Source organism: Podarcis cretensis, assembly GCF_951804945.1.
Source record: "Podarcis cretensis genome assembly, chromosome: 3".
Lineage (NCBI taxonomy): Eukaryota > Metazoa > Chordata > Lepidosauria > Squamata > Lacertidae > Podarcis > Podarcis cretensis.
Genome location: NC_137172.1, coordinates 49099329 through 49114266, shown reverse-complemented (window position 1 = coordinate 49114266; position 14938 = coordinate 49099329). Strand labels below are relative to the sequence as shown.

The 14938-nt window shown below is 41.1% G+C and overlaps 1 protein-coding gene across 6 annotated transcripts in view; it reads left to right on the top strand.

Annotated features, from left to right (window-relative positions):
• The window catches only part of DISC1 (DISC1 scaffold protein), a 167061-nt gene that overhangs the window by 116607 nt on the left and 35516 nt on the right, over positions 1–14938 (top strand). For all 6 annotated transcript variants that reach the window (XM_079971816.1, XM_079971811.1, XM_079971812.1 and 3 more), the window contains 2 exons: positions 478–538; positions 14398–14668. In XM_079971816.1, the coding sequence (XP_079827942.1) occupies positions 478–538; positions 14398–14668 (332 nt within the window). The remainder of the gene's footprint in view (positions 1–477; positions 539–14397; positions 14669–14938) is intronic.

Here is a 14938-nt window from a genome sequence, read left to right as displayed (position 1 = left end):
ATATAACAAGTTCTCAGATGCTAAGGGATGTTATACAGATAAATAAAATCTCTGGAGTGTTTTAGTTCTAATAAAGATTGTGATCGCCTGGGCTACTGAAGTGGGTTTCATCCCATTTGAAAGATAATACTCAGTAGATGGGCCATCCTAGTAGATAAGCCAAGATGTTTCTTCACTTTAAAAATGCTTGAGTACTTCTCTCTGTGAACAGTACCTTTCCCTTTCGCTTCTGTTTCACCCATAGTGTTCAGCAGCTGGCTATTATATATATATATATATATATATATATATGAGCTTTATTAAGTAAAATGGATTGTTTAATTTTAGATTCATGGTTGTAGTCTGAAAAAGAAAAGGAAGAAACTCCAATTAAACTTTTGCTTTTCTATGATGCAAAAATAAGCAAAATTCTCTCTTCAAAATAATTGCTATAAGATACTGCCCCCCAATGACACAAACTTTGATTTTGTCTTATAGAGAAGAAGTTGAAGGAAGATATTCTCAGGTACATGGAAGTGCTGGAGGAAAAACTGCAAAGGTAAAGGAAGGATGGGATCTTTAAAATATGTAGAAAATATGTCATTTTTAATTTGCTACTTTATGCTGTACAATATCTCTGATGACTATTCTGTCTACTCCCCTAGCTCCACCACTATAATTCAAAGGACTGGTTTGGACTTTAGAAGGCTTTTTGGGATAACATGTCTAATTATTGTAACTTTGTTTAGTTAATGGTTTCTTTTTAAAATATGAGAAATATGAAACTTTGTTTTCAAAAAATGGGTTGAAAGGTCAAAAGTCTCAAGACATTTCAGTGTAGTGTTCTAAAAAATGTGAGGCCAGTCTCAGTGGAGGGATTTATTTATATATTTCTAAAAATATTTTTATACTGCTGTTCATTTTAAAAAAATCAGAGAGGTATACAACAGTAATGCAGAAACAATCAATTAAAATCATATATTTTGGCTGGCTTATACGGAAACCACATACCCTTTCTCTGTGAAGTAAAGATTGTGTAAAGGTAAAGGGACCCCTGACCATTAGGTCCAGTCGTGACCGACTCTGGGGTTGCGGCGCTCATCTTGCTTTATTGGCCGAGGGAGCTGGCGTACAGCTTCTGGGTCATGTGGCCAGCTCTGGCGAACCAGAGCAGCGCACGGAAACGCCGTTTACCTTCCCACCAGAGTGGTACCTATTTATCTACTTGCACTTTTTGATGTGCTTTTGAACTGCTAGGTTGGCAGGAGCAGGGACCGAGCAATGGGAGCTCACCCTGTTGCAGGTATTCAAACCGCCGACCTTCTGATTGGCAAGTCCTAGGCTCTGTGGTTTAACCCACAGCGCCACCCACACCCCATGAAAGATTGTGTACTTTGCACCTAAAATGGTAGCCTTGTGAAATGGGTCTGTACTTGTGAGCTTGCCCTTTCTATCAGAAGCTTAAAGAGTACTGCAAGCCAACCAGCTGGTCTTGCTCTCTACTCTTCTACTTTTCCCTTTTGTCTGCTTTTCTTCAGTTTTCACTGTACATTAATTTACATCAGGGAGGCTTGAGGATTGTTTTAATTATTCAGAAATGTGGACTATGTCACAGGTATAATGGGACTTCAGGGCTGCAAGGCATTTCCCACACATAACCAGAGAAGCAAATGTAGATTGCTTCAGTGTTGAGGTGAAATGAGAGGGGGGCGGGGAACTGTGTGGAAATTGTTCTGATTCATAGCATCCAGGAAGCAGAGACAGCAAGCTTCTGGAGTTAATGAATCTCCATTTGAGACCGCACCAAAACATCCTTGTCAGCTTGAGTGACATTATGCTGGTTAAGAAAAGGAATAGGCATGGGGGAACACATTTGGTTCACAGCACCAGTCTACATATATGTGTATTTCACTCTTCTGGCACTGATGCAGCCTTTGCCTTTAAATAGTGCATTTGCCTGTCCATCTACATTGATAAGGCCTGTGGCAGGCGGGTGGGGGCCATCTGATGCTGCCTGTTTTCCCTTTTAAGACAGCGTCAGGCTTGATGTGGAAGGGCTCTTCTTCCAATGTCACACTAGCAGAAGGTTGAAAAATGCCTGCTCTATTCCTTGTGAATGAGTATCCACATAACATCCGGTGGCAGAAAATCCTCCTATTGATCTTGCACATGGCATATTTCAGATAAACTTAGCCATGGCTCATTGGTTGTATCATATCATTAAGTAATTCCCTGTTTGATTATGAAGAACTTTGGAGATCATGAAGAATTCTCATCTTCTTATTCCAGATCCAAAAATAGAAAGCAAGAAAACAATGTCATTGTTATGTTAATCCTTATTCAGAACATTTGCTTATTCCCCCCTCCTGAGCCATTGCTGAGATTAATGTTTAATCTTCCAGCTTTGAAGAGCTCTGGTGTTTCCCTCAAGGCTTTGGTTGCCTCTTAAAAGGCTTATCGCTTGGTGTTGTGTTACTCTTATAACAGGATAATCTAAGTATTTATGATTTCTAAAAAGTTCTTCAGATGCTACAGTATATAGTTTCGAAGGGCCTAGACTCTGTAATGAAACATGTGCCTTTTTAGGAAAGTCACCATGCAAGTCCTGACCCTCCCATCCCCCTCATCCAGCAAAGCGGTGGTCAGGGATGATGGGAGTTGTAAGCCAGCAACATTTGGATGGCAGCAGGTTCCCTAATATTGATCTATGTTTAGTAGCATGGTGTCCTGTCATCTAAATCACACTGAGGGTCATCTAGTCCAACCTCTAGAAATGCAGGAATCTCAACTAGATCATATGTGAGAGATGACCATTTAACCTCTTTCCTCTTCAATTTCCTCCTGGTTTTGGGAGACAGTGGTGCAGGAGAGGGTGGGGAAGCACCTGGCCCTTCACTTGCCTGACCGGCCTCTTCTTTCAAACCATCCTATGCTCTGTCCTCTGGTTCTTAAGCTTTCCCTGCATCTGACTCTTGCTGCCTGGTTGTACAGGTCCCCACAAATCACTGGTCCCCTCTCCCGAGTCAAACTCCAGTACCCGTCAGTGTCTTCCCAGTCCCTTACACCACTCCATTTTAATTGTTGCAAGATGAATTAAATGCTACCCTCAATAACATTTAGGACAGGGAGGTGTAAATTCAATGATGGTGATGATGATTAATAATAGTTGCATCCAAGCCATTCCTAACTCGAAGACAGCAACAAGAATATTACATACCACAGAGAGATCAGTATCCACTCTATATTCTGTAATAGCATTCTATTATATCTCACAGGCCACATGGTGATTTGTCCAAAATCCCTTATCACAGTTGCCTCAGGCTCCAAACTACTTTTTTATTTGTGTCAGTCTCCATAAATATCACTTCTTTTTTTGAGCTGAAGAATTTAATGTGATTACGCTGTACTCCAAATCTCAAAGAAAGAAAGCAGGCAGAGGAGGGAGCGGGGCACATTTAGTTGCTTTTCTTAATTCCCAGATAGAAATCTTACAATTATTTAGGGGGATGCCATTCTTTGAAGGATGATAACTATTGACAACACGCAAAGGAGCCTTACTTGTTTATTCTGTTTTAGAATTTGGAAAGTGGGAGTATAAATGAATACGGGGTTTAATACGCTCCAACGCTGTGATATACATTTGCATTGCTGCTAAAGACTGACAGTGATACAGTGCCCTGGAGCTTTGAAAATGAATACCCCCCCCCCCGCTTTAACTGATTCCCCACTATTTGTCTTCATTATTTCTATTCAACTTCATCTTTGTTTAATTTAACAAGTGCACTTGTCAGTTCATGAGCATGTGGCAACAGTGCTGAATTTTGAAACAAGATGGTGTATGTAAGGCATAAGGGGTGTAATTTTTTTCCAAGAGAGCTTACATTCAGATTTATGAAATAAGCACTCATTTTGGTTACATGGTATCTTTTACTTAATCTTGTATTTCTCTAAATGATTAAAGGGGCCATGGCTAAATGGTTGAGCAGTTGAAACTTACAACACGTCACATTTGACAGTCCGACATCCCTTGTTAATGGTTCCTAGGTAGCGGAATCAGAAGAGACATCTGCCTTAGCCCCAAGAGAACTCTGTTAGAGTTGACAGTAGTGGGCCATTGAAATAGCCAGCATATGGTGGTCCCCTGTATTACTTGGATTCTTTAAGGAGCCACAGTTAATTTAATTAGTTTGAAATAAATCTGATTAACCCAGGAGACCCCCAGTTTGGCTACCCTCCTTTTTTGCAAGCAGTTTCTGCAACTCTTTGTCTCTTTTGAACTACATGGAACATTACCAGCAAAGATTGCAGTGTGCCTTATTCACTAGTAAGGCCCAATTTTGTTCCCAATTTTGGTCTTACACGAATAGTTCTTTTTCATGCATTCCTGTTCTGGGGAAGAGCACCCTGTTTTGGGAACTGTACCCAGGCCCCCAACCAGCTTTATCTGTTCTTGACATCTATGGAAGTGAACCAAAATGGTCAAAGGCCTGGAAACGATGCCTTATGAAGAACGGCTAAGGGAGCTGGGCATGTTTAGCCTGGAGAAGAGGAGGTTAAGGGGTGATATGATAGTGTGATGGGATAATGAGCTGCTTGTGCGTAAAAGCTGAATCCCTCAGAGCTTTGCAAAGGTTTCAAAGCTCTGCCTTTACGGGAGCCCTCAAAGCATGACTCCCTCAATCGCTGGCAGAATCTGTCAGTGGGCGTTTCCGGAATTTGCGCCAACATAAGAGCTCCTTAACGGACACTCTCCTTCGGGATTCTCGGCGTGACAGCTTCCTGCGAGGGGTGGGTATACCCAGAGGAGGTCCTGAGACCTCCCCGCTGTTCTCACTGGAAGTCTCCTGGAGCCATCCCTCCGACTGAGTTTCTCCATGAACTCTCTCTCTCCCCCTGCTGGTTCCTTCCTCTGCATCCGAGGGTCTCCTAGCCTCCGTGAGCCCCTCCACCACCTGACTCTCCGATGGCAGTTCCCTGACAGATAGCCATGTTCAAATATATAAAAGGATGTCACATAGAGGAGGGAGAAAGGTTGTTTTCTGCTGCTCCAGAGAAGCGGACACGGAGCAATGGTTCCAAACTACAAGAAAAAAGATTCCACCTAAACATTAGGAAGAACTTCCTGAAAGTAAGAGCTGTTCGACAGTGGAATTTGCTGCCAAGGAGTGTGGTGGAGTCTCCTTCTTTGGAGGTCTTTAAGCAGAGGCTTGACAACCATATGTCAGGAGTGCTCTGATGGTGTTTCCTGCTTGGCAGGGGGTTGGACTCGATGGCCCTTGTGGTCTCTTCCAACTCTATGATTCTATGATTTTTGCAAGAGGTTGCTGTTTGGGTATGCCACTTACGTCACACATAGTACATGTGGTTAATCATCCCAGTCGGTTCAAGTAATGGAATAAGTATAAAACTCTATCATGGCAAGCCTGGATATCATATTCCTGGCAAAACATGCTGCTGCTGGTGAACGAGACAGCAGTAGTGTGACTACTAGGGCCAGACTGCCAGGTGCAGTTCTGGGGTCCTCACGTGCAACTCCCTTTGTGTCCACCATCTTTCATTCCCCAGAGTGGCTCCAACCCAACATGGGCCCAGAAGTGCTCTGCAAACCAAAGGAGTAGACTCTTCAGATGTTGTGGGGGCTGCCACTACCTGATAAGGAGGAAGGGATTGACTGAGCAGATGGTGGAGAAGAGGCCCAATCCTTTTTCTAACATTACTTCAAAACATTTTTTAGAAGATGATAAGCAAACTGGAGGCAGTACACTGACAACATGCATGAGAAAGTAAAGGGTCTGTTCCCAACAGGGAACAATTTATTTTGTTTGGGGGGCAGGGAAAGAAAGAAAAAGGGATCCTCCCAATTCTACCATCCTGAATGTGACATGAGGCTCCCTGAGAGCATCTTGTTCTGGTTTCCTCAAACCTGGGACCCCCACTGGCCTGCAGAGATCTAGTTTTGGGTGCATCAGGAGCTGACAGAACCTTAGCGAATAGAAGTGGATAGGGTTATCTAATTACCTTTGGCCTCAACATCAAGGACTACCTTTGCCAATAACCTCCATGCTTTTGGAAACGTCTACCAACAATGGGGTAGCTTCAGCCTGGCTGATGCAGTCTTTCAATATTTTTAGGTACTTAGTTTTCATTTGGGAGGTCAGGTGTGACCTTAACCTTTCATTCCGAGGCTACAGGGGGTCCCTGACCTTTGTGCAGAGTTTCAGGTACACAGGTTAATTGAAGGACAGGCTAGACTGATCCCAGGAAAAGGCCATCATGAACTTGAGAGTCCTCCAGACATTGTGAGATCTACAACAACCTTTTGACACTCTGCTCTTGCCTCTTAGAATGGTAGGTGGATGGGGCCACCTCTCTCCAACTCCTACAGTTACTGCCCAACCCAAAAGACTTTGCAGGGTGGAGCAAAGGACTGCAAGCCTCTTGTTTTGTTTATTAATGAATTTAGTTCTGCCAGTGTTAGAAATTCATGAATACTGCGCTGGCATCATTGATTCTTTGAAAAATAAAGAAAGAGCACGGGAAAGCATCTCAGAGCTAGAAAATCTATACAGCTTATACATTCTTGGCAATGATACAGGTTTTTTAAAATCAATACAAGAAGTCAGTTTTTTGGACTCATTGTCCTTGACAGTGCCCTTTGAAATTTATGAAGTAGCAATGCACAACACCCCAGTTTTTGTTTAACTTTGTATTATTTAAAATTGACCCAAGGTTAGCTTTATTCAGGCTACTGAGTTGAGCTTTGTTCTCTTTTATCTTTGGTTTTTGATCTCCTAAGAAATACTGATTACTTAAGACATAGTGCTTTGGGAAGTGAATTTATTCTCCTTTGTGAAATGCTAGTACAGTGGTACCACGGTTTAAGAACAGTCCTGTTTACGAACAATTCGTTTTACAAACTCTGCAAAACTGGAAGTAGTGTCCCAGTTTGAGAACTTGACCTCTGTCTAAGAACAGAATCTGAATGGTGGAAGGGCACTGGTGGTGGGAGGCCTCATTAGGAAAAGCGTGCCTCAGTTTAAGAATGGTTTCGGTTTGAGAACGGACTTCCAGAATGGATTAAGTTCGTAAACCGAGGCACCACTGTATGTTTTTTCTCCCTTATGTCATTGCAAAGATCCAAAGTGCTGCAAAGTGGCACCTCACATTTCCCCTTCTTGCATGAGAGATACCAAATTCGTAACACATAGTACTGGGTGAAAGGGCAGATTTTTAGGGAATGCACAGTATTCAGCAATAGACAGGATGCATGAGTGAGGCATGCTGCTGCTGCAAAATGCTGGAAAATTTGCACAAAGTTGAAGGTCCAACTGTATCCAGCTGCACCCAGTCAAAGAATTGTAGGGTGCCTAGGCTTGGTTCCAAGCTAAGGGCTGTTAGAACTGTTTCAGCTATCACTGCATTAACTTTAGCAAATAATATGGCTGCTGGGCAGATATCTTCTGGACTCCAGGCGTAGCTGGGCTTTGCAGAGTATGAAAAGCCAGGGTGCATCAACGCAGCACACCGCAACACTATGCATTGATGGTATTCTGCACACCTTCATCCCAGGAATTAAATGATACATACTTGAACTTTTTGAGCTTGTCAGAGGAACTACAGTCGTACCTTGGTTCTCGAATGCTGTGGTACTTATATGTTTTGGCTCCCAAATGCTGAAAACCCAGAAGTAAGTGTTCCGTTTTTCGAACATTCTTTGGAAGCCGAATGTCCAATGCAGCTTCCGCTTGAGTGCAGGAAGCTCCTGCAGCCAATTGGAAGCCACGCTTTGGTTTTTGAACATTTTCGGAAGTCGAATAGACTTCCAGAATGGATTACGTTTGAGAACCAAGGTATGACTGTATAGCTAAACAAAGCTGTGTTAATGATCTCGTGCTAACCTTATGTTAGAAAAAATCCCATCTCTTACAACCCTGTTGCAAAATTATTTACAGTATAGTGTTTTGTGGAGAGGGTAAAGAATCCCGCACATCAGAAGTAGGAAATTGAATCTGGCAGGCCAGTGTTAGGGACTTCAGAATACAGACCAGAAATGTAAAAACCAGGCAGCAATATCTTTTAATGAAAAAAGGTTTTATTCAATTTGGTTTTGTCAGACAAAAGCAAAAAGGGGTGCATTCAGGAAGAAATGAGAGAATGCCCCCGAACACCAGGGGCATACAGTTTTTATCCCCTTAGGCAAAGCAAAAGTTCAGCCCCTTGACCCACCCCTTAAACATTCCCCTTTATGCATATTCATTAAAGCTCTACCAATTAGAAAATTGGTGGTGGCCTTTTGGTTCCAAACTGCTTTCTCCATTAGGTGGCACTGATGGCTTAAAAAATCTATCTGACCTATTTACTAGTTCCAGTAAATACCATTTGACCCCCACCTGTGTTTGTGGTTTTAGCAGTTGCTAGGCTTAAGTCTGCTTTTAGAACTTTGTGGTGAGCTAGACATCCTGCTTCTTGCTCTCTCCTTGGTGTTTACCAGAATTTTGGTCAGCAGCTAGCTACAGGTGCGAAGTGTTCTGACCACACTTGCTGCATTTGCAAAGAATGCTTTTGCAAACAGAAGAGAGATAGCTTTTAGCCTTTTTAGCTTGCTCCTTATAAAATGGCCTCAGTCTGGCTCTCTAGTATTACCAAGGTGGGGACTTCTGGTCTTCACTCCATCACCAGAGCCTTACCTCCCTTACTCTTCACGTGTCAGTTTAGAGAGGTGGGCGGGGCTCCCTGACATTATCATCTAATCAGGTGATAACTTCAGAGGGGTTTGCTCTAACTGTTGATTGGTGGTTACACCAAGTCCCTTTGAAGATGTACTTTGGATTCAAACCATGCCTACATTTTTCCTCTGCAAACCAGCAAGTTTTCTGGAAACAAAAAATGTCCACTTGCAGGTATGGTTTGAATGCAAACTACACCTGCAAAGGGACTTCAAAGTTACTTACTGTAATCTCCAGTCAGCTAATTGGTGGATGCAGAAACCTCTTTGAAGGCACACCAACAGAAACTCCCCAGTGCAGCCGATCCTAGTGTGGTTCACTTTCAGCTGATTGGTGCCATCAGTGATTCAAAGAACAACTGGGAGCTCACTTTAAACTCCCATCAGTGTCTTTGTGACTGTGTCCTGATGTCAGGTGGGAGGCACATGGGTGTGGTGTGGGGGGAAACAGTCCCAAGGGCTAAATTGGGACCCATGCCCTGCCTAGTTAGGCCCACAGGTTAGAGATCGTCTCACCTGTGCTTTATGCTAATGGAAAACTCTTTCTCAGAGTGATTATTCTTATGTGGCCAAAACTGTACGGTCCACATACAAGAGGGAGAAATCAGCAGATGTGAGAGAGTTCCAAAGTTTCAGAAGTACAACAATGCTTAGCAGCCACAGAACAATAACTGTCTGTGAGGGAGCAGAAAATGGGGTGGGAGAGTTGCATGGAATATCCTGGAAAAGGGCATGATGCACTGGGTGGCCACAACTCTGGACAGGAACATTCCATTCTGCAACATTTTGTTGCAGGTCGTACTTGTACTTCTTTTACTAGATATGGGAGCATTAGAATAGCTCTCTGTGCAACAAATTCTGTATATTATACACCAGATAATATCCCTTTAAAAAGATACAGTGTTTAAAATAAACCAATTAGAAAGTAAGCTCTTACAAGGCTCCTTGCTGCTTTCCTTGTCAATTAGTTAATTTATTTCCTTTGACAAGTCAGCTCTGCAAGCTTATCTTCATCACCTTAGAAAGAAATCAAAGGAAAAACAATCAGCTACAGCAGTCTGTCATTTTGTGTTTCCCATGGAGATAATTTAACTATAACACAGTGACATTGAACATTGATAGGAATATGACAGGCCATGATTAAAGTTTTGTCCTAGATGAAATGAATGTCTGGCAGATGAAAAGAATACATAAAACCCCAACCTAATTCCCATCCCTGACTCTTGCTCAAATGCTTTTTTATGACTGTTATTGCCTAGTATTATGTGGTATGTTGTTTTTAATAACCATAATCAAACATCCATTATTGGTTTTCAGCAATAGAAAAATTGTTCTTTCCCCTATATTTTCTCAAACGGCCTTACAGAGTATAAAGAGTGGTTACATAATTTGTACTCTCACATAAAATACAAGGAGTTTGCTCTGCCCTCAAGCAAGATATTGATGTCAGGGTGTGTGTCCCCCTTCTTTTAAGGGAAAGAGAAAGGAATAATTTTGTCATGCTATTTTTAGAGTTCAGTGTAAATTTCAGCAATTAGGCATTGTATTCTGTGGGTGCAGATGTAATTGTTTATTCTAGGCTGTGAAACTGAAGATACTAATTGTTGATATGTAAGATTTAGTAAAGGAAGAAGGCATGGTCAGACAACCAATATACATTTTCAAAGCAATATACGTAAACAATTTCTTTTACAATAAAGCATTGTTTTCAAATAGCTTTGTTGAATCCGTGTGCGGATTCTGCTACTTACATGCATGTGAGAGCAACAGATTTTGTTGACATGTTGAAATAGCTCATACTGATCCTAAGTGTGTTGCCCCTATCTGTGCAAAGTGTTTCTCCACTAGTGGTTCCATTCACTTTAATAGAAATGGCAGCTCTGGTCAAGCTTCCTTTTGTTGTTCCCTCCACTGAAGTGTATATGGAGTGAGTGGAGAACCTCCACATAAGCCATGGAGGCACAGAAAGGGACTGCAATATGATGACTGAATGAAACAACTGTTCTGATGCATCAGCCAAGCACTCCTTGGCACAAAAGCTTTCCTTCTTGTTCTAGAAGAAGAAGAAATGATGTGTACATTTGAGAATGTCTGCTTGTGAATTGGTTCTAAAGTGTGTTATTCTGCAGAAGCAATACTTGTTAATTTCAATGGAGTTGACTCAGTGTGGGCACCACTTGCACAGCCCTAAATCTGTCCTTGGGTAGTGTGTGTGTGTGTGTGTGTGTGTGTGTGTGTGTGTGTTCCTTCTCAAGAGTGTTTCTGATTGTAGCCCATTTAATTTCTCACTTCCTATTGCTTCATCACCACCATCATCATCATTATTTAATTTGTATGTAGCCTTTCCATAATTAAAACCATACTCAAGGCAATTTAGAACATGCAAATATTTACATAATATTTACCATCTGGGCTGTGATACCACCCTTGAAACTCTGAGGCAAAGGTTCTGGGACATATCACATAGTGATCTCCGATCTCAATCTCATGTTATCTGTGGCCCATTAGCAGTAGGAATTCACTACGGGTTCGAGTTTCAGACACCTGCATATCTTATGATCAAGCTAGGGAACTATTGATTAAACCACTACAGTGGTACCTCGGGTTACATACGCTTCAGGTTACAGACTCTGCTAGCCCAGAAATAATACCTTGGGTTAAGAAGTTTGCTTCAGGATGAGAACAGAAATCGTGCTCCAGCGGTGTGGCAGCAGCAGGAGGCCCCATTAGCTAAAGTGGTGCTTCAGGTTAAGAACAGTTTCAGGTTAAGTACAGACCTCTGGAACGAATTAAGTACTTAACCCGAGGTACCACTGTATTGGCAAATCGGCCGGGTCAATCTGAAGCCTACTATATCAAATATCTTCTGGACGACAAGTCCAATGATATCACATTGGCCGTGGCAAAGTTTCTTTCAGTAGTCATACGAATCAAAGATTAACATACCCATGACTAAACAAATAACGCTTCGGTCTTCCTTCCCTGGGAGGTTGTCTGTATGAATCTATATTTAATTCTGAATCCATGTTATGGGTTGTTGGACCGCAATAAAGATTATTATTAATATAACAAAAGTAGTCAAAATAAATAAATCACATCAAAAAGTACACAACCATAACTGAACGATTTTCACACAAATTATAAGATCTAAAAACAATGATATAAAATAACAGCCCCCCAACCCCCCTCAACAGTACCCCAAACAATACTTCAACCCAAGAGTCTGTTCAGCAGCCTCAGCTTTTGTAGCTGGAGTCGGTCAAGGCCCTGCTCTCCCAGGCAAGGTGGAATAGTCCAGCAATGCTAGGAGCAGCTCTTCCAGGACTCACAGCCAATTTCTATGATAGAAAAAAGCGTAAGCATGCATAGGGCTGGATACTTATCTACTTGTATGATATTAATGACTGTAGACATTTGGGATAGGGAACATGGAAATCAATCATGCAATAGAGAAATGAAAGCTAAATTTTTTAAAAGTTAGATTATGTAAAAGCAAGGTCCATAAAATTTCCTCTTTGAAAAATTTCTAAGTGTCAGAAGATGGCTACTGTAACATGAGCATGCTAGTGTTAAATTCTCAAAGAAAGTAGGAGTTAAATGTTGAACTTACTTTAAGTTCCAGTTATTACACTTTTAGTGTAATCTCTGGCCTTTACTGACCCACAGACTAAAGCAGATTATAGTAACCATAAAACTAGTAACACACAGCTAAAGAGTTGCATTTTGTTTACCAGTTTCATACAATTTTATCAACTAATTTGTCCCAGAAATGCTGAGGCATACCTTCGAAAATCAATATTTAATTGTACAGCCGTTATGAAATACATTTATAACAATAGTATTGTGCAGGGTTTTTTGACTCCCAAAATTAATCTCATTATACTAAAGAATATGCTGGGTTAATCTGTTTCCCCCCACTGCTGTATACTTTCATACCACATATACATATACATTTATATCACAAAGCTTTTTACAAGATGATAAAAGAATCCAATTAAAAGTTCTGACAAGTAAACCATTTTTAAGACGAATGCATGCTGTATAATTTAGATCTAATCATCAAAGCCAATTATGAAGCACAATAAAATGTGTTTTGATGCACTGCTTTTCATTCTAATATAACTTCAATTTTTAAAATTTGAAATATTTAAACTATAAGGAATATTGCAGGACAAATAGATGCTCTGGGAAGAATTTTGCTAAAAGTAAATCATATAATGGAAGAAACCTGTACAATAGATTAGACAGCACCAACATGATGCATAAAAACAGGATTTTCTGTGCATATCTTGCATCCCTATTTGCCGCATGTATGCACCTCACACACACCTGCTCTTGTGAATTAACTTTCATCAACCAGTGGGATCAGCGTGTCAAATAATAGTGAGCAATTTTGATGCAAATAACATTTCACTATTGGAAAAGTTGAATCCCCTTTTAGTTATTAGCCGATAGGTCAAAATAACTAAGCAACTATGCGCCATTTTACAAGGGAAGTTTATACAAAAACCTTCACACAGAAGCCTAAAAAGCTTCCATGAATTGAATCAGATCATGGGTCTATCTAGCTCAGTGTTATTTTTGCTGACTGGCTGTAGCCTTCCAGGATTTCAGAAAGGGGTCAGAGTTAAATATTTAAGTATTGATCAGCTACAATATAGACAACTAATAAGGGACTCTGCTCAATAATGTCCTCATTTCTGTGATCCCACTGGGATTAAGTCAGCGATTTGGAGATCTCAACTTTAAATGAAGGGCCTTACAGACTCACAGTAGCGATGCAGTGGTTCTTTTTCTAAACCATAGTTACTCAACACAGGCGAACCCAAAATAGTATCATCTGAATTCTTCTTGGGGATATATGTTTATTTATATCTGCTTCATATCAGAAAAAGAATTGTACTAAAGAATTGAGAATTACTAAGCCATATAATCAGCATATCCCAAAAGAAAATAAAGCTTAAACAAAGTGTTGGATTGAAACATATAATTGTGTTCCTTGGTTTTAAAGCACTTTGTGTTCATCACAGGTTCAATGTGAGGAAATTAAATTATGCTATAGATAGCAAGTTTGGGCTGCAATCTCATGTACTTCTAAGCTTCCCTAATTCCTGAGTCTGCTGTCCAATGACTCCATGGAGCCAGAAATCTATGGTACTTTCACAGACACAACTGTGCACAAAATTGCCTAATCCTGCAGATACAGTGTGCACAGAGGGACTCCAGTGTGCACATAGAGCTCTATACAAGCAGGGACTGGCCCATGCTTTGCATACATACCCCAAGACTGAAGTGAAAGCCCCTGCTTCTGTGTATCACTGGACCACTTCCATTGAGTGGGCAGGAAGAAATTGAATTGGGCCATTTTAGACTACTGTGCAGCTTGATTGGCTACTGTGAATGAATGAGACACAGAATTCTTAAGATAGCTGTAGATTCTGGAGGACAAGCCAGAACCTCCACAACCTAACAAGCAGCAGAGAACATCATCCTATTTGCAGGGTCCCCCTTGACATCTATCAGTTACTATTTTGAAAAAAAAAGAAATTTGCCAAACTGGTTTTTGAGAACTATTATTTTATTTTATCTTGGTAAAAATACAATACAAAACAAGAGATTCCCAAAGCATTACATAAGAGATGAACTCTTGTCTCCGAACAAAGTTCTTATTTTCTTTCTGGCTTTTATTTCAGCTGTGGGAGCCAGCTTCTTGAAAGAGTGTGGGAAGTTGACTTAGAGGCCTGTCAACTGTTGATCCGAGGGTTTCAGCTGAAAGAAGGTGGTTGTTGTGTTTCTGAGGGCCAAGAGAGCCAAACAGATGAAGTGGAGGATACTGCCGATGCCTCTTTGAGCACCAACCGGGAACAATCAAAACACTTTGCAGTTCAAGATTCCAAGTGGAGTACTCTCCAGTGCCCTGTTATCCAAAGCAAACACCAGAGTACACATTGGGAACTGAAAGAGGTATCATGTTGGTTTTTTGCTCTGTTTGCTTTTCAGTTTGTTTTCCATTGTCATTCTTTTCATTTTTGACAGGATTTTCACTTGGGCTTAAATGTTAGCAGCTCTGGTAAAGAGAAATGTATGCTTGGAGTCTGATGATGAAGCCCAAAGGGACTGTGTTGCACATTACCAGTCTCCTACATGGAAGATCACAGTGCATGGGACAATTGTACTAACCAGTAACCAGTTCCATGTGTTGAGATTTACCAAAGATAGGAAGCAGCTTCAGTG